The sequence below is a fragment of the Gossypium hirsutum genome, chromosome D01 (assembly GCF_007990345.1).
Source record: "Gossypium hirsutum isolate 1008001.06 chromosome D01, Gossypium_hirsutum_v2.1, whole genome shotgun sequence".
NCBI classification, from domain to species: domain Eukaryota; kingdom Viridiplantae; phylum Streptophyta; class Magnoliopsida; order Malvales; family Malvaceae; genus Gossypium; species Gossypium hirsutum.
In genome coordinates this window covers 6937477-6957792 of record NC_053437.1, presented here as the reverse complement: position 1 = coordinate 6957792, position 20316 = coordinate 6937477, and the positions used below count along the sequence as shown (strand labels likewise).

General features: G+C 33.2%; 2 protein-coding genes across 3 annotated transcripts; both read right to left on the bottom strand.

The window, feature by feature from the left end:
- Positions 1-3987: 3987 nt before the first annotated feature.
- On the bottom strand, positions 3988-12342 carry LOC107952106 (probable ubiquitin-conjugating enzyme E2 25). 2 transcript variants are annotated; one of them, XM_041086910.1, is made up of 7 exons: positions 12218-12342; positions 11973-12081; positions 10281-10421; positions 9171-10163; positions 9009-9072; positions 8207-8751; positions 7688-8052 (listed from the first exon to the last, which is right to left on the bottom strand). In XM_041086910.1, the coding sequence occupies exons 1-6, from the start codon at positions 12292-12294 to the stop codon at positions 8540-8542; spliced, it is 1596 nt and encodes a 531-aa protein (XP_040942844.1). In that variant the 5' UTR covers positions 12295-12342; the 3' UTR covers positions 7688-8052; positions 8207-8539. The 2 variants fall into 2 exon arrangements, with proteins under 2 accessions (XP_040942843.1, XP_040942844.1); XM_041086909.1 differs by lacking the exons at positions 9009-9072; positions 9171-10163; positions 10281-10421; positions 11973-12081; positions 12218-12342 and having other exon boundaries at positions 3988-8052; positions 8207-8518.
- Positions 7756-8389, bottom strand: LOC121213536 (putative ubiquitin-conjugating enzyme E2 38). Its single transcript, XM_041086321.1, has 2 exons — positions 8207-8389; positions 7756-8052 (listed from the first exon to the last, which is right to left on the bottom strand). The coding sequence occupies exons 1-2, from the start codon at positions 8387-8389 to the stop codon at positions 7756-7758; spliced, it is 480 nt and encodes a 159-aa protein (XP_040942255.1).
- Positions 12343-20316: the final 7974 nt, after the last annotated feature.

The following is a 20316-nucleotide window of genomic DNA, read 5'->3' as shown; positions in this document are numbered from 1 at the left end:
TTTATTCATGTATTCATTATTATTTTTAGGAAATGCTTTTATTATCTCATATACTGGATTTGTTATTTTATGTATTTTTTTATTGCTTATATTAGTTTTACTTGTATTATCATTATCATTGTGTTATACATGTTAATATTGCATTTATTTCTACCATTTTATGTTAAGTTAATTTTATTTAATATGGCTTTTAAATAAAACCAAATCTCGTATTTAGATTCGAGAAGGTCGTACCCTAACTTACTGGGTTTCGATTTTCATAATAAATCTAAATACACGAATCTTTTCAAACTCAAGTTTTAAACAATCTCGGGAATTAAGAAAAGATTGTGTCCTAACTTACTGGGCATGATCCATTTTCTAAACTCGAGATAATTAAACATCTTTTAAATAAGTAAATTTTGACATTCATTCGCATATCGGGAATTCGAGACATTGTGTCCTAACTTACTGGATACGATGCTTTCTTTCTCGATTAATGTGGAACGCGCCCCTTTTCCCAAAATTTTCAACATTTTATTACAAGGATCGTATTTTTAAATTTCTTTAAAGTTTTCAGTTTTTCGACACTAAGACATTAAGTAATCAACTAGGTACCAATTTTGAGCGTATCGAGGGTGCTAATCCTTCCTCGTGCGTAACCGACTCCCGAACCCGTTCTTCTGAATTTCGTGGACCAAACTTGTTGTTTTAATAAAATCAAACCGTTTATTAAAAACAATCACTTTTCGAGGTGATCCAATCACACCTCATAAAAAAGGATTGGTGGCGACTTCCGTTCTATTTTTCAAAATTCAAGTCGACCCCGTTTTCATCAAAAAAATGGTGTCAACACTAATAATATACTTTGTCTCATTGAACTCAAGACTTGACGTTATATCAAGCGTTGAATCGAGTTTCCGTTATGGGTGACTCTAATTAATGGGATTGAGTCTCATCCCTTTTGAGGTCTTGTTGACTATATCTCTAGCAAAATATTTTATTAGAGTATCCGCCAAATTTTCACTTGACCTCACATAATTAATAGTGATCATTCCATTAGAAATTAATTTTTGGATATAACTATGTCTTAATCTAATGTGTCTAGACATTCCATTATATACTTGGTTATATGCTTTTGCTAGAGTAGCCTCACTATCACAATAGATAGAAATTGGTGAAATTAACTTAGGTCATAGAGGTACATCATAAAGCAAATTTATTAATCATTATGCTTCTTTAGATGCAGCGGCTAATGCAATAAATTATGCTGCCATAGTGAAATCAGTTTCAACTACTAATTTTTTCATCTACTAATTTCTATATTTTAATTAAATTAAATCTAATCATCATTATTACTATCACATCACTATGTACTTTATGATCAATTTACACTCCAAGTACCAAGTTCTTACTCTTTTTCTCATTCATCTAATTTCATCATTTTTTACTTTTAAAATTTTCACTTTAGTCCAATACTTCTTACACTATCACAATTTAGTCCACTCCTAAATTTAAATTTCCTAAATTCAAAAGTGTTTTTAATTTCCTATAATATCTAATTATCCACTCCACTAATACCAATATTTCTATTTCTGTCTTCTCTAAAAATTTTAGACACGTGTGATACCGAATTGACACAGTTCACTTCTCAAAAAATGTCAAGGATAGTATAATTTTCAACTCATGAAATACAATAAACATGTATCACCAACTTCATTCTCAATAATCCCATTTCGTTAAACAAAGCCCACAACTTCATAATTAAATGTAACGTTTAATATATAAAGAAACAACGGTATCTCATTTATTAATAAAATCACGAGCTTCTCTGCACAAATAAATTCATTGAAGTTAAGGTAAATTGTTAAACATCCACATCATCTTCTTTTTTTTTCCATTTTTGATCATGCAATAATTAAAATCTTTAATATCTCATTATGTAATTTTTTTACTCATCAATCTCACAGAATGCATCCACATCATCACCATTATTCTTAATTAGAACTTTTAAAATCTAATATCTCATTCATAGTTTTTTACTTTCCAATTTCACACCATGCATAAAATATAAGCCAACAACATTTTAGAAATTTTATACAGCCACGGCCAATCATGCTTAATAATATTCAAATCCCAAAGTTTTACCATCTATCGTACAAAAAAATAAACTACGTTCTCGATCTTTTCAAGAATTTTCACTTTTCTTCGCTTTTAATTAGGGACCATTATGACCATCAATTCTTTTTTGAGTTTAACCATCACTATTTGTTTCATTAATTCCAGAGCTATTGTATCTATTTTTCGTTCTCCAAAATTTTTTTCACAACCACGAATATGTGCCCACATTAATTGAAGAAACCCATGAATTATTATGGCCCAATGTTGGTTTACTAAGTTCCCTTCATCTTGATTGACTGTTTCATGTTTATCTACTTAATTTTACTATTTACATTCTCAATGTTCAATGAGTGAATATCATGATTAGGCAATCCAATATCAAAAGATTATTTTCGAAAAAAATCATGTAAACACGTTAAATCTTAAATTCTGATTTTAAGGTTAAGTTTATTAGTGATTAACTTATCATCACAATTTACTGACAAATAAGTTTGTATATCCTCTATGTCTCTTTTGCGTTTTTGCACAAAATTCTCATGTGGTTTGAATATTAGAATTAGAAAGAGACTCATCTTCGTATTTCACACTTTTTTTAATCGATGATTGTACCTCTCTCCTTTGTTTGTTCTTTTCTTTTCTTTTTCTCGAGTTTCTGACAATCACTCTAGGCCAAAGTGCATACTCAATCTCTTTTAGAGTTTTCATTTTCTTTGTTTTTACTTATAAAAACTTATCCTCTTGAATTCTTTCTTGAGTTTCACCATCACTATCTATTTTCATCTCCAAAGAGTTGGTCTTAACCACATTAGTTATATGAGCTCAAGGAATTTGTGCCCATATTAATTGAAGATACCTATGAATTATTATTGTCCAGTGTTGGTGAATTAAGTTGACAAAAACTAAAAAAAAATTAAGAATATAAAAAAGATTACATGCCGCTAATTTCTTCAAGGCATAATGATAAATTTAGCCCTCAACATTTATATTTTTTGTCAATTTCTTCCTTATTCATTTTTTTAATGATGTTGGCGTGACACTTGTGCAGTAGCTCACGTGTGTTTCATGCTAACACGATACTATGTGCCTTGTATGTCATGCCAACAATAATTTAATAATTATAAAGATCTTCAAAAAAATAAATAAAATAAAATGACTCAAAATTAAAAAATATAAAAATTCAAAAAAAATTAGCATGAAGTACACATGGATTGTCACGCGGGCTACCATGTTTAAAACTTAACATTTTAGTTAATATTTCCATTAAAAAATAGCAATTTGACTCTTTTTGAAAGACTAATGGTCAAATTCGACTCCTTTCAAAAGATTGATAACTCAAAAAAAAAACAAATTGACAAAAGAAATATAATTAAAAATATTAAATAGAAAAATTTCACATTAAGAAAAGATTTAAACAAACCATACCACCAATTAAATTAATAAAAGTAAAATGATTTACAATTTGAATATTTAATTTTTAAAAATTATTTTGATATAAATTTTAAAATTATTAAATCCTAAAATTTTGAAGTAAAAAAAGGGTCTTGTGCCCAATTAAAAGGAAACCTAATTAAATTAAAATAAAAAGACCTTGTCAAATCTCCTCTAATTTGTCGAGATTACCATTGAAAATATTAATTTTTTTTCTCTTTTTTCTTGTGCTATTATCTCATTTTAATTGGGAACTTGGTATATGTACGTTTAAAAGGGAAAGTACAAATAAAAAATATGAAATAGAAGAATAAAATATTAAATAAATGAATTTTACATTAATAAGAATTTTAATGAAATAATACAATGAATAAAATTAATTGATATTTTAATTTAATAAAAATAGAATTAATTAAGATTTGGATATTTAAAAATTATCAATAGCACATTTACGGTTTGAATACTTAATTGTAAAAAAAAAAGATCATGAGTACATATGCTATTCACTATTTGTAATTTTAGGGTTGGTACTTTTATAAATAGATAGATAGAACCACAAAGAGACTAAGGTATATATATGTATATAGGAGATGGACATTAACTGGGAAGTACACAGCAAATGAAGCACTAGACTTGTACGGGACTTATGATTGACCCACCACTGGGATTTCTTCATAGCTTTCCCGCCATCTAAATCTCTTCGGAACAATGCAGCGACCACCAAATTGCTGTTGCAAGTAAATGGTTGCAGCAAATAGCAAAACACCAATAGGTATAATCACATCCCAAGCAGTAGAGAAAAATTCCTCAGCAGGGTTCACATAAATGAATGTTCCCTTGTATTCAACATAGGTGTGGTCACAATAAAGATCGTATGCATGTGGCAGCAACCGAACCAGACTGGTACCGATATAGAACAAGGGGCTAAGTACATATTCTCTAGAGTTTGAGAACATATTGAACAGTATCTGGGGAAGAAGGAAACCATCTGAGATTAAACCTGCAAAGGATTTCAGGTCATCCAAAGTTGAACGCTGCCAGTAGTCGACCGGACGAGTGGGAAGCAACACGATCTCGCGTTTATAGTTCCCCTTATCGACAAGCAGGACAATTAATGCACCAGAACCATACAGTGATAGTATGACAAGCAAGGTCATTTTCTCAGCAAACCATAGGCCTTTTCCGTTTCCATCATTTGATCTACTCGAAAATGCTCGTTGGAGAATACGGAATTGCAATAAGAATGCTACCATTGAAGTTATCCTTATGATTACCTCATTCACTTCGAGCCATCCACCGGTTTGAAACAACATGGTATCCTGATCACGTTTCCGATAGAACAAGGCTTCATAGTTAAGCACCAGAGGAATCAGCTGGCCCATGGTAAGGATCACAAACATAACCAGTGAAGTAAAAGGGAGTGTTTTAGGATGCCTTTTCGCATGATAGACCTGAGATCTCAGAAATAGACATATAAGTGTTTGAGATATTACAACCATCACAATCTCAAGATCCATTGCCCAAATAGTATGCCTAGCTTGTTCCCTGCTGTAAGCAACTGAAGACACATCTAGAGGATCAAAGTAAAGATCATCAGATTTGTCCCGTGTGCTTTCGATTCTTCCCCTTATATACCCTCCATTCTCAAACCCTTTTACAGGAGCAAGTTGAAAGTTCAGAAGAATCTCACAGTCTATAGAAGTATTTCCAGGTACTCGATCAGTCAATGCAAACTTTCTGCAACCAATCATACACAAGCCTCCGGTGTCAGCATCATAAACCCCTTCAGCAGTAATCTCCATTTTTTCATCAGGTACAACAGATATATAATTTTGATTAGCTAACTTCTGAGAAGTGTGCCATTTGATATCTATCTTATAGCTAATATTGGCTCGGCCTTGAGGTTCCCACCTTGTAGGCCTTTCAAAGTCATCATCACGGATAACCATAAATGCTATGCCGGCCTGCTTGCAAAACTGATTATTGACAGTGAGAGTATCAGCAGAACCCCTAGCAGTCCTTCCTTCGGAACTTCTAACAGACATGTCGAACTTCATCTCGGAAGAATAGGGTCTAGGGTATCTTTGTCTCCTGTTTCTGTCTAGCTTCCTTTCCGGGCATTCATTTCTTACCCTGTCAAGTTCAGTGTATTCATACTTCAAACTATAAAGACCCTCAATGAGAAACTCAGTACTTCGAAACACGATTTTTTCAAAGTAACCTGAATCATGCACAGTTTTGTTAGTCCAAATTTTCCCCATTATGGTACTGGTCTCTTTAATTGACAAGATTGCAGGGTACCTCAAGCTCAACCTTGTTGTGCAATCTCCAACATGAGCATTAGACCAAGAGTTTGCTGTGCCGAGAAACCGACAAAGCAGAACATGCAACCGATTCTTCTTGTCATCCCACATTCCTTCTCCAATCAATGTTGTGTTGGGATTGAAACGCAGGTCAAGCCTTGAAAGCTTGGTATGATCATCGAACTTTAGGAAAATCCGAACTCTCTTTCCAACATCAGTACAATTAATGACACCTAAAGATATAGAACCAGGCAAATTTTGAACCACCCCACCAACAGGGAGGCACTTCTTGTTGGATCTGCAGCCTGTATACTGCAAATTAAATACATCTTTAATTGCAAGGTTTGAGAACTTTGAACAAAAGGATCTTCCTCGCAGTATATTGTACATAGATAAATTCTCTTCGAGATCACTTTCACTGGAAAATTCGTCACCGGAATCTCCAGACGCAAAGGTGAAGTTGTAATTCAAATGTGGAACCGTCATTAAGGAGATTGGCTCAAAGTAATTGTTATCATTGATAGGACTCAAACTCTTCAAAGTGCCAGTAATCAAAGTAGTAATATTACTTGAATTCTTGATATTATGAAGCTTAAGAACAGCTGCAGGTGTAAGCAGATTACCATCTTTGAAGTATGAAGAACCTGTTCCAACCATACAAAGTTCCCCCGAAGATTTGGACCAGAAACCGTGCAGCTTCAAAATGAACGGATTTGTAAAATCGGCAACCACAGGCAGCGTGTGAGGTGTGGGAACTGAACCGTTTGATGGTCCAACTCGGTATAAGAAGCTGTGTAAAACAAAAGGATTTTGGAGCTCGAAGCTTCCTTCGATCATAAGCACACCATCTTTATCGGTTTGGCTCACCTCAGTGGTGTAAAACGAAAATGAATTTGTATACCTTGTTATATTTGTACTTACAACTCTCAAATTTCCATAATAGTAAAAACCAGAATGGGATGGACCAAATGGACCGAATTCGTAATCAAGAGGTTCAGAGTTGGGGACTGGTTCAGGGACAGTCGTTAAACAATGATCAGAGTAAGAGTCTATAACAGATGAGACAGGTTTCACTGACAAACTAATGAACAGAAGGGAAATTTTGAGTGTACATAGCCATAGAAAGATTGAAGGTTTCATTGCCTTCGTAATTTCAAAGAAGGAACAAACAGTTTTTGATGTCTAAATGAATTTTTGTTGAATTTGTCATTTTCAAGTCTACATGTTATATAGTTAAAGCATCCAAAATCGAAATATTTTTTTATTACAGAATAGACAAAGACTGCATCGAAGGTCCAGAAAGTCATTGAAACTTCCCCAAGTGGGATGGATTTTCACCTTAGATGCTTTTCTTTAACAGGCCTGCATTGTCACCTTGCTGAATAACATTATTCTCCTTTCTGCTGGAAACTGATATACATATATGCCAAGGAGGTATTGGTGGAATTAATGAGAACGCAACTTCTTGAATGTTGACATAAATTGTACAATATATAAAATATTAAGATGACAAATTGGAAGGATGAGAATTTCTCATATATGGGTTAAATTTTATACACGTAAAATAATAAATTGGTCATCCATTGAACTTTGGTTTTCTTTGACCAGATTAATGGACATACTAGCTCGTAGATGCTGAAAATCATGAGAATCATCGGTAGCAACTGCAAATACCATTTAACCAAAGTAGCTGAGGTAGAAGAAAATAGTTGGAGATTGATAATTCGGATTCAGGTAAGAACCGATAACCACTATCCATAAAAGGGATCAATGTACGTCAGAGACTGTATGTGCGCATCCTATGAAGGAAAGTATAGGACACTTCTCAATTCAATTCTAAGTTACTAGCAGAGGGCTCAAGTTAAAACTACTATGCATATTTATAAATGAAACCAAGTTTCAAAATTTTTATTTTAAAAGTAGTTCACAATACTGGAACCTTGGGAATACTATCAACTCGATTGTTTTGACATTTGGGGACAATGAGGAATTTCTCACAATCCTTTACTCCAAGTACCGTAAATTCCTTCACCAGCATATTTACACATCCGGAGACAGAGTTCTTAAACTTCTGTGAGCAGCTCTTGTCACCTTCATCAACATCTTGAACCCCGCCTTTTACCAGGCAACCTACCTGAGCACCATCCATGTATGCTTTACATGCTACAAGTATATCTTGAGCACGACGGTAGAAATGACCCACTACAAAATCCTCAAAATGCTGCAGCCAAACATTGTTCTATTAGAATTTAAGCCAAAGAGAAGCAATTTCCCTATATTATCATAATAGGAATATCTTAATCCAAACTATTAGTTCCCGGTTCCAGCTTATATACACCACTGAAAATATCAAGAAAATAGTTCTTTCAACTTACCTTTGGTGGCCTCCTCATTGAGTAGATCATTGTCTTCAGTGACAATATGAATGTATCCTCGTTGTATTGTCGAGACAGTAATTCACCTTGTGGCGTGCCTCTATGATGAGCCCAACCAGGCTCATTAAAATACGGATCCTGGTTCAAGATTAGAGCCTGAATAGATACCAGAACTTGGAGCATGGTAGACATACCAGGTATCCACTTCTCATTCTTATTACCAGACCATGTGTTTAGAAGACTAAGGCATACTTTCCCACAACTGTACAAATTTGGATTAAGGCGCAGTCCACCAGAGTGGTAATAAACTTGCTGAAAAACAATTCTTACTAATCAGTCCAAACACATATACCAGAAAAAATGATCATACAAGATACAATCAAATTCATAAACCACAATTACATACAGGGGTCCTTTAGGATAGCTAGCAGGGAAGAAAACATCAAAGAAGAAGAGACCATCATGGTAGGGAGTGCCCTCTGCTCCTATAATTACAGCCCTCAAGAGATCCATTCTTGATTCATAAACCCTAACAAAAATAGTGTCTGTTGAAACAGTAGAAACGGGATTGAGTAAGAAACAATGTTACTTATACATTCCATCAGCATAAAGGGAAATTGTTGCAAGAAAAGTAAAAGATCTCAGCTGTTAATATTTCATGCAAATCTTGATCATTTTGAATCACAATACAGGTTTGCAGCATTCACTAAATGACATATTTGTTTAGAAGGGATGAAAACAGGAAAGAACAAGTTATCAAATGGACACTCTCTGGGAGAATAATTCAACACTTAAAAATCACCTGGTAAATCCTTCTCAAGAATTCTCCACTCCTCCTGAATCTTCTTTGCCCAATTCTTCGGTGGCTGCCACCAAGAGAATTAACAGAAACAAGTTCACTGATTGAAAAATTAACATAACTACAAAAGGGGAAGACCTAAATACAACTTGAAAGGCTACTCACCTGCTTCGTTGAAGCACCACCAGAAGCATAGTGATGGTCTGAAAAATCTTCAACAGTATCAAACTGTTTAAAAAGTTGGAACTTACTGAGGATATCTTCTTCGTTTACATTTTTCTGGTTTCTGATATCTGCCACTTCTTGAGAAGTAATGTAAACACCATCAACTGGATCAGGAAAACTTGTATAGTTATTGTGCTTATTGAAATTATATTTTGGTTTCATCGGGGGTGGCCACCACGGCATGGAGGGTTCTGCAACCATGGTGTGATTTAGATCTATAGGTGTAGGAAAATTTGAATTCAAACTACCAGCACCAATTTGCTTATTTGCAGCAGAACTAAAGTGACCCAAATAAGTTGGATTTACTGCTTGAGGGAGCATCATTGAATCAGAGTGACTCCCATTACTACCATTATTTGAACCACCAACCTGGTAAGGCTGGAATGAATTCCAAAATGGAAGACTTTGACTGCTCAATTTAAGTTGTGAAGTAGCTGACTTCTTACTTTGAGAACCTTGTGGAAGTAACAAAGTAGAAGGAACAATTACTTCTCCAGGAGAATGACTCAAAGGATCTGCTGGGTTATGGAAACTCGAACTACTAACTAAAGCTGCCTTCTTCATATGAGCAGGCTCTGACAACCATGATGAAAGTGACTGGTCATTCCCATTAGCACTCAATTGAGTCTTTGAGTGAGAAGTATTAACACTTGATTGAGTGTTTACAGGAGAAGTATCCTTTTTCCTCTCAGAAAAGTCAGCAAACCAAGGGATGGATGCTTCTACTCCAGCAGGAATATCAACATTATCAAAATGTGCTTGCAATATGGCATACTCATCAACATCCATGAAGTCATTACCGTAATAGTTATCAAAGAAATCATCATCATAGGTCAAATCACAATCAAGGTTATATATATTATGTGATCCTTGGGTAGAATGCTTAGAAGGCTCAATCTTGTTTAATGAACCAGGAGACTTGGCCACGAAGTCCTGAGGAGAAATGGGAAAACAGTAAACAACAAAATCAGAGGTCCAAATGTACATTAATTTTGATGTTAGGCACAGTAAACAGTAACTACAGCAAGAACGCTCCAATCTCTCACATACCTCAGCTTGAATAGCATTATAGATACCAGAGCTACCTTTTACTGCCTTCCCTTTGTTCCTTACATCAACCCTCTCATCGAGGATCACTATATCACTTGAATCTCCATCATTATCTACATCAATTACTTCATGAATAACAACCTACCAAGATATGAAACAGAATTTTTTCTAGTAAACCATGAGGAAGATTTTTCTAAAGAACAACAAGATTGTGCAAGAAACAAGTTAAAAACACATAACACAATAGAAAAAGTAAGGCTTTGATAAACCTGCAATTGTCTCTATTTCTAGAAAGTAAGCTTATATCATATACAAGATATTTCTTGGAGCTGGTAGCTAGATCTGGAGTTTGTTTTTTCAAAAAAACTGAAAATACATCAAGTCAACCTTAATTTCAGTAACAGAGTTACAGCAAGATGCTTTGCCAACATTCTATCCGATCTATGGCCATACTCTATGGAAAACTAATTGTCTGCTGTTCTTTCTTTCCCAATTCAAATAACACAGATCATGACCAATGTTAAGGTCATTAGCCTTTTCCAAATTTTAGCAAATATTGAACATTGTCAGTCTTAGACACAAGCAATTACAGAATTTAACCCCTATTTAAATGCTTAATACTATCTTCAAAATTTTATCAGCATGAGGATATTGATTTCAAACATTTAGCTCAAACTAAAAACTAAAAAGGTCCTACAAAAATGCCTGATAACAAACCAAACCACATGTGAGCATTGACAAATGCCCTTGAGGCTAATTATATTGGTTTCAAACATCTATTCTAACTATATATATACATATATCAATAAGTTTCATCCAGTTGATAAAAGAATATATACCTAAGAAATATTTAAAAGGCACATATAAACTATTTGAAACCTCAACTAAAAAGCAGAGCATCATCTTCTACTAAACGAGAACAAAGCCATTTTTATACACCAACAACACAGTTGAAACCCAGTCACACCAAAGGAAGTTGAATCTTCAAAGCGCAGCATTTGAAACTATTAGTAACTTATCTACCAAAGGGACTGAAGAAAAGTACCCAAAAAGGGTTAGGGTGCAAGGATAAATAAGAGTTCAACTAAGAAAACATGCTCAGTAATTATCACCTACATTACCAAGCATGCCTATTACATGAGCAAGGTTAGCTTCTTATAAATCCCTGAGACAGTGTCAAAGGAAGGACCCATCGTCTCAAACTGTTCGTTCCGGGGCCCTGCAAGCAATGGTTCCCTAACAAATAAGGGAGGACATCTAACAGTCACAACATTGGCCACAACTCCCTTCTATTATTAGTACAAAGACCAAAGTAAGGAACCCAAAAAAAAATGAAAAGATGGAATAAATTTGGTAACTTTAAACTAACATGATTGGAAGAACGTAGTCCCAACTTCCAAGTCACAACACACAGTGATAAGTGAAATCATAAGTTTTCACAGCAAAATTTTCAAAAAAAAAATCCTCCTTTAAACCCTAAAAAATCAATACTAAATGATCAAAAAAAGGACCAACACAATTCCACGATAAACCGATCAATCAAAATTCCAATAACAAAAGCAACAACTAAACGATCAGTATATTTAATCGAATTTCATAATTCTAAATAATTTTTTTTCTAGAATAAGTTAAAGGAAGGCGAAAAGAATTGTTTTTTAAAAAGAAAATAACTAAGTTAATCTTGTGTTTGACCTGTTTTTTCTTATTGGACTTAAAAGAGTAAGGAACCGGAGGAGGGATCTCGATTACTTCAGGGTCCATGAAGAAACCGGAACTCGCAGTAGTAGAAAGCAATCGTTTCCTGTTTGGACAGTGAGAAAGTGAGGAGAGAAAGTGAGAGAAAGAGCAAGAAAAGTCATCAAAGAAAAACCGCAAAAGACGCTCAATTTCTATTCTTTTATTTTAAACAATCAATACAAAATAATTTAAGGAAGGACTTGGAATTGCGCGTGTTATAATAGGCTCGACGAGTAGACGGCGGCGGCGATGGTGGCGGCGGCTTCGTAGATGACATACCAAAAAAACAGTATCCTTCTCTACTAAAGAGATCGTTCAGTCTGGCTCTACGGCTTCGCGCCTAGTCGTGAAGAAATATATAATCAGCTTCCTTTTCCTTTGAATTACCAATTTTGCCACTGAATGGTTTATTAAATGTCTCTTTTTTCTTAGGTGGCAGGAGTTGTAACGACGGTGGGAAGTTTCAGTGTACTTGGTTGTAGAAGATCATTGTCAAAGCTTCACGGGTACGACAGTGTAGAGTTGACTCATATCTTGACGCTACAGTGGTTTTTTGCACCGTGCGATAAGGTTGCCGGCACAGCTAAGATTTAGACACGTGAAGACTTGAGAATTAAGATTAAGCCTCTACTGTCCATGCGTGGTCGTGTGGGACTCGTAGAAGCGTGGGCGAAAGATTAGTGGAAAATATTGCTGATGCGGATTTTCAAAAGTATTGCCGACGTGGAAAATGAATAATAAATAAATCATAATAAAATACTATCTCTTTTTTTTGTTTTTGGGCCGTATAAGAAAGAACTAGTACATGGGCACACTATCAAAGGCCCAATGAATTATTAGGAAATAATCAGACATGCGTCGGGCCGGGACCGGTTCTAAAATAAAATTTCATGGTCTCATTTTTATTATTTTATAATTAATTTAAATAAAAATACTTTTTATTATTGAATTTAAATTTAGATCAATTTGGAATAAAACATATCATGTATAAAGCTCAATTCAAGCAAAACATCCAACTCATAATTAGATCTAATCGAAATAGAGTGAAATTGTCCTCTATAAAAAATTAAATTTACCCTCCATCCAAAACAAAATGGAATTTTATTATAAATAATATGACACAAACTATAAAAAGTAAAAGTATTATGGAGGCCTCTATACTAGAAGTTGGATTACAATTCGTCTTCTTTATTTAAAAATTAGACAAATTAGTCTCTATATGTTAGATCAAAGATAAATCTGGCCATTTTGCTAAAAATTTCATCTATTTTTAATATTAAAAATTGGTCTTTATATGTCAGCATAAGGTACACGCAGTACGTTACATATCACTATTTGATTATTCCGTTAACCACGCCAATTTTTAACAATATAAATAAATAAAATTTTTAATAAAAATAACGATTTTCCTCTTTGAACTAAAGTATAAGAACTAATTTATTTTTTCAAAAAACAATTTAACTCCATAATAACTTTGGTTTTTTGTGCAATCCTAATATCGGTATATAAGGGAGAAAAGAAAAAGGGAAAGGTTGTAACGAGGAGAACAGAATTGATTTTTCTTTGCTATAATTGTGGATGAAAATATTGAAAACATACATTTGAGGTTATATTTTGTTCGATAAAGGATTGGATATGGAAACTTTTAAACTCTCATTTTTTGAATTTTACTGCGTGAACTCTTCATATTGATTTTGATTTATTAATTGATTTTTTAAATAAATTTTATTTATTAATTATTATGATATTTGAATCTATTTGAGGATAAATGATATTTTCGACAATAATTAACTAGTTGGATTTGAAATCATTATATTGTACCATTATTTAAATATATTTTAGTTTTTAATTTAATGCCGACAAACCAGTCACCAAAAGACCTGCTTTCCTCTGATGGGGCCTAAAAGGCTTGGTTCCAACTGACCTCCCATTTTCCCTGTATGGTACCTAGTCGACCATCCTTGCGAGCTTGCTACCCACTCTTTTAAGTATTTACCCATTCCTCAGAGCACTCGTTCTATTATTGAAAGTGACACCAAACCCCACATAAGTTCAACCACTTTGCGCCATAGTCGGGAAGGAATGATAGAACATGTCTCATCACAGATATCATTCCCATGTATCCCACAATGATGGCATGACAATAGATTTACCACGTTAACGTCACCAAACACGAAACCTCCTCTATATATACTCCTCTGTGCATTGAAGAAGGGATCAACCCTTCAACACTCTAGCCTTCATATTGCCCTTTACATCCCCAGTCTCTCTTAGTTACCACCTCCGACTCTCCGTCCTATAAAGTGAACCGTCTTTCCTTAGCACTACCACATCCTCCTCAGTGTCTCTTTTTTGTTGATACCTAACATCAACAAAGTACATGTGAAATTTCATGCAGACTATCATATTTAAAAATTTAACGTTTTAGTCAATGTTTTTGTTTAAAATATTAATTTGACTCTTTTTAAGATATTAAATGCTATATTTAACTAATAAAAAATTAAATTCGCAAGCAATATAAACATCAAATACTAATTTTATTATTATGCGAAGAGTAATCTTACATTTTATTTTATTTTTTTGCTAAATAAGAAACAAACTAACAAAACCTCAGCCTAAAAACTAAGGTCAGTCAACTAGTGCTATCTTGAAGCAACCAACCATAAATTGCAGCTGGTGGTTCGGAGTAAGTTTGAAAGCCAACTTCCAACTTGAGTTCTTTTGAGAAGGTCAGCCATTCCATCAGCTAACACTATTGCTTCCCTGATGAACATGTCTAACGTGAACTACCCAGTCTCGTCGCAGCAACATTTTCAGCTTATGGAAAAGTGCGATATGTTGTACCACCCCGTCTCGCCCATTCAATGCTTGCACCAATCCAAAATTATCCGTGTGGCACCCAAGTTCCAAGCAAGAGATAACCCATCGTCCACCCCCCACATATCCGCCTCCATTTCTGAGCACATACCAATGCTTCTAGCAAAACCGATCACCCACGCTCCAAGGCAGTCCCTAATTATTCCTCCTCCTCCTGCTACACTGTAATAGCCCGATTTTAGGCTTAGTCGGAACAGTGGTTTCGGGACCACAAATCCGACGAAAAAAAAATGTAATGGCTTGAATTTTCAGAGGTGTCGGAACGGTGATTCGAGATCACTAAATTCGACAAATGGGTAGAAAATATTATTAATTTAGTAAGTATAAGTTAAATATGAAGTTAGGAAAATTTTTGAAATAGTGAATAGTGCACTAGAAATAAATATTAAAATAATTAGAATCGAAATGAGGTATCAAGACCTTGGGGATTTTAAACTGAGCCATAAATATTTTTATAAATATTTATGGAGTGTTAAAAAGTTAGTATTAAAGTTTCGTTAAGAAATTTTAAAGTTCCGATAATTAATTGAACAAAAAGGACTAAATTGTAACAAATGCAAAATTTTGGGAAATAATTAAATAGCTTAAATGATAAAAGGAAGAGGGCTTAAAAGGCAAATAGACCCAAGGTCTATTTGGGCTGGACGGCAGAGGCATGAAATCAGCAATAAAGTAAGGAGAATTAAGGGCAAAATTGGAAAATTGCAAAATTTGCTTAATAAAGTTAGGACCCAAGTGGAATTATCTAGATTTCTCTTCATTTTTCTGAATTCTCATCAGCTAAAACACCATGGAAGGGCTTCTTCAAGCTGGTTCTTCATATTTTTATTACAAGTAAGTTCAATTCTTGACTATTTCTTGAAATTTTTGTATTTTTATGACTTTTACAACTAGGTCCACTTGTTAAATCCATTAGTTTTTGATTTTATGAAAGAAGTTGAAAGTTGATATGAATATGTGCTGGAAGTATATGATGATTTAGCATGAAATTAGAGTTTTAAATTGTTCATATGCTGATTTTATTGAAAGAATTGAATAGAAAGTGAATGTTTGGGACCTAATAGTAAAAGAGTTTGAAGATAGAGTTATATGTGGAAATTCTGAATTTCAATAGTTGTGTAACAACTTATAATGTCTAGTAAAGTACTAATTGAGAAAATTAGATTAATTGAGGGGTTAATTGAGAAAGGACCGAATTGTATAAACTGTGAAATTTGGGGCAAAATGGAAATCAACATTTTGCACTAAAGCAGTTTTGGACAGCAGCAGTAGTATAACTTTGAAAAATCACCAAAAATTGTAGAGATTGAATTAGAGGATGAATAAAATATGAAACTAAAGCTTATTTAGTCTAGTTTCTTATAAAAGAAATGATATGAGCAATGGAATTGTAAATCATGAGATATAATAGATTTTGTGAGACAAGGTCAGAATGAATTCGGGTTCCCCTGTTCTGACTTTGGAAAATCATTAAAAATTGTACAAAATGATTATGAGTTATAGTTTATATGGTTAGAATCTTTAATGAGTCTATTTTTAGAAGAAACAAGCTAAAACATCATCCGAATTCTGTACAATGAGATAATTAATTTTTAGTGAAGAGTGGTCGGAACTGTCAGACAGCGAAACAGGGGAAACTTTAAAGAATAAACTGTACTATTTGGCTGAACCAAAAATTATGAAAATTTTATGGTATGAAGATATGTGAGTCTAGTTTCAGGGAAAATTAATGGATCTTAATTTGGAGCTCTTTAGCTCCGGATAAAAATAATTTAGTGACTCTGACTCGGATAAACAGCTTTGAATATACATGTTAGTGAATATTGAAATTATGGTTAATGTTGTTTAAGTGTGTTATACACATTAAGGATGTGGAATGGAGAGGAGGAGGAGGAAAATTGGGAAATATATGAATGATTCGTGTATAAATGGTCATATGTTTGATTATAACTCATAAACGATGAAATATGAATGATGCTTATTTTTGTGCATTATTGGTCATGGTTTAAGCTCATGTGTGAAAATAAAGTTTCATAGTATGTGTGTATGGTATATTCAATATATGATTTGGCATGAAATAATACCATGAATGGTTTATGAATTAACACATGTTGGTAAGCCTGATATATGAATAAATGATCAAATTGAGCGGAACGCCGGATTTGAGTACTTCTGATCAAGTGACAAAGTGATAAGTGGTAGCTTTAGCTACACTTATCTGATCAAGACAAGTGGAAAGTGATAAGTAATAGCTTCGGCTATACTTATCTGATCAAGTGACAAAGTGATAAGTGATAGCTTCGGCTACACTTATCTGATCAAGTGACAAGTGAAAAGTGATAAGTGATAGCTTCGGCTATACTTATCTGATCAAGAGACAAAGTGATAAGTGGCTACACTTATCTGATCAAGAAACAAAGTGATAAGTGGCTACACTTATCTGATCAAGAAACAAAGTGATAGGTGGCTACACTTATCTGATCAGGGACAAGTGATAAGTGATCATACGTAAGACCATAGTTATACTATGGCAAAGTGAAAGTGAAGTACTCAATTTTCTGTGACCGTTCCGTAATTTGATTAAGGATGGTAAGTGACAAATGAGCCCAAAAGAATTAAAGTAAATGGATAAGTGGTAGTGTATTTATATCGGGACGATGTTGTTATTCAAACTAAAGTGATATTTTCATTGCTAAATTGAGAATTACATAAATGTGTTATTGAATGGTATAATCAATAAACATTGAGTTAAATGGTAAATACGTATTAGTTTTGAATTTGATGTCATTGAATTGTACGTGAATTAAATGGAAATTGCTAGTGATATGATTTAAATTATGAGCATGAGAAATTGCGAATTGAATGAAATGGAAATGAAGCATTAAATTGCATGAGTATGTATCGGGTCTCGCAGGCCCTAATTATTATGACTATAATATTTTGAGGATATATTGTGAAAAGTTATAGAAACATGTTAATTATTTTGAAAGTTTTAATTTTGATGAAATTTTATAACTCGGTTAAATACGTTTACAAGTGTATGTGTTTTGGTAATGCCTCGTACCCTATTCCGGTGTTGGATACGGGTAAGGGGTGTTACATACACTATCAGGTATTCTTACATATTTAATATTTCACCTAAGAAGAAAATTATCTATAAATATGTAGACCTCTCCTTTAACAAAGGCAATCCTTTTACCTATAAGAATAATTAAGTACCGACTTTTGTCACGGGGCTAGAGTTTTCTGTTGCGATCCGTGCGGCCTTAGGCAATCCGTTCATCCAAACTCGCCTAAGTCAGCCTCAACTCAAGTGAGGATTCCTTAAGAACTCCTCCAATGCACCAAACTAAAGAGCGAAAGCGATTTATGCCAAAGGAAGAACAACAAAGAATGACAGAAAGAACGCTCGCAAAGTGTTTGAGTAAATGCTCTCTATTCTCTTATTCACAAATAATAATGAAACAATGAATGGAGTGAGTACAACTGAGGGGAGGCTCTCTATTTATAGTTGAGCTTCCCAAAAATCGACGGTCAAGATACATTTACATCGACGGACGAGATTAACCATATCCCTTTATTTTAGGGATTTACAAGATATGCCATATCAAATCTAATCTAATCTTTACAAGATATGATTCTCTCTATCTTCTAAGATTAGTTATCATATTAGCCTAAGTTGCCATGTCTTCATTATCAGGCCAACCAAGCTTCAATCTGACAGGCTTCTCCAATAGCTCTTTGAATCAGGCCAGTTCTCGTGGACCAAATGATCCCCATCTGAGCAATAGACCTCCCTTGGATGCATTTGGTGCGATGGTCACGGGCTTTGAACTGCGGCCCGTGACACTTTGACATGGTTAAGTATTTCTCAATGACTTTAACATGTTTCGAGAGCTGGTATGCATACCAAAGAATAATTAAATTCCCTTCAAAACGTACTCTAACTCTAACAAAGGAGGAAAAGGAAAAGGAGTCATTATTAGACCAAAAGTCAACTGTAAAAGTTAATTAATGGGCGCAATATCCACACTACTATCTATAAAAGGAAGGACATAAGGCATTTCTTACTTGGCACATGTACATTTCCTTTGTTTTTGTCTTCACATAATAATATAATTTTTTCTATTTTTTTAAGATCATATAAGAATATTTAATTTTCACTTTTGATCCATATATTTTTGTTCAAATTTGAGATTTAATCTCTCTATTTTAGTTTTGAAATAATTTAATACTTCAGCTTTTATAATACCATTAGTTAGTCTAAATACTTTATTCCAATTAAAATGTCTATTTAAATTTTTAAGAATTGTTATCACTATTAAAATTATCTATTAAATTTAGGTCTATTATAATGTCATTTTGTTACTAAGTATTTTTTAAAAAAAATTTAAATTGTCACACCAATAAATTTAACAAATAAATTTTAATAGTGTTAACATATAAACTTACATTTTTAACTCGAAAAATAAAGAGACTAAATTCTTAAAAATAAAGGTACAAAAACTAAATTTCAAATATATAAATAATACAAAAATTTAAAACATATTACAAACTCTATAATTAGAAAAATAAATATATATTTATCCCAACGCAAACCGTAGATCTTATCTAAATTTAAGCTGTAAAAATCTTCTCAAGAATAAGGAATTTGACCATAAGATCTTGGCAATGTTAATAAAGATTGCGATTTTGGAATTCTGAATATCCAAATTTAAGTTGTAGAAATGTAATGGTTTTTTTTTAATCGTAAATCTTATCTAAATTTATTTTAATTTAAATTCGAATGTATTTAATTTTTCAATTTATTGTATTTTATATTAAAAATAAGAAATTTATATTTTTAATAAATGATTGAAATAGAAACTCTCCATCAATCTTTAATTCGGAAGAAAGATGCCTAGCAAATTGATGGTCAATAATTAATGAATGAAAATCAAGTCAATTCGGTCACCAAACCCATTATATTATATCTCACCGGATAAAACAATTTACCTTTCTTTATTTGCTTTTTTTTAAAGAGAAAAAAAAAAGACAAAAGAAGAAGAAAACTAGAAAAAGGTAAAAGACAAACGAATAAAACATCCTATCGCTGTGGTGCCATACTGCTAAGGACCAATGTATAGAATCAAAGAATTGTATATATACATATATAAGCCATAAGAGATAAGAGATAAGCAAGAACATGTATCCAGTGTAAAATTTAAATAAATTTATTGAATTCTATATTTTTTTACGATAAATTAATAATTTAATTTTTGAATTTATCAATATAATCAATAATATGTGTATGAGGTTAATGTGGATTCTCAAAGTTTAATTTTTACAAACTTTTTTTAATTTTAATTTTATAGATTAATATATGCATACATATTCTTATCTCCCTTTCCTAAAAGGAGAAATGATATGGACATGAGAGGAG

Excerpts from the sequence above, each read along its gene's own strand:
- LOC121213536 (XM_041086321.1), bottom strand. The coding sequence starts at position 8,389 with ATGCTCCAAGTTCTGGTATCTATTCAGGCTCTAATCTTGAACCAGGAT. Across the intron at positions 8,053-8,206 it reads CAATGAGGAGGCCACCAAAG|CATTTTGAGGATTTTGTAGT; the intron begins GTAAGTTGAAAG and ends GTTTGGCTGCAG.
- LOC107952106 (XM_041086909.1), bottom strand. The coding sequence starts at position 6,971 with ATGAAACCTTCAATCTTTCTATGGCTATGTACACTCAAAATTTCCCTT.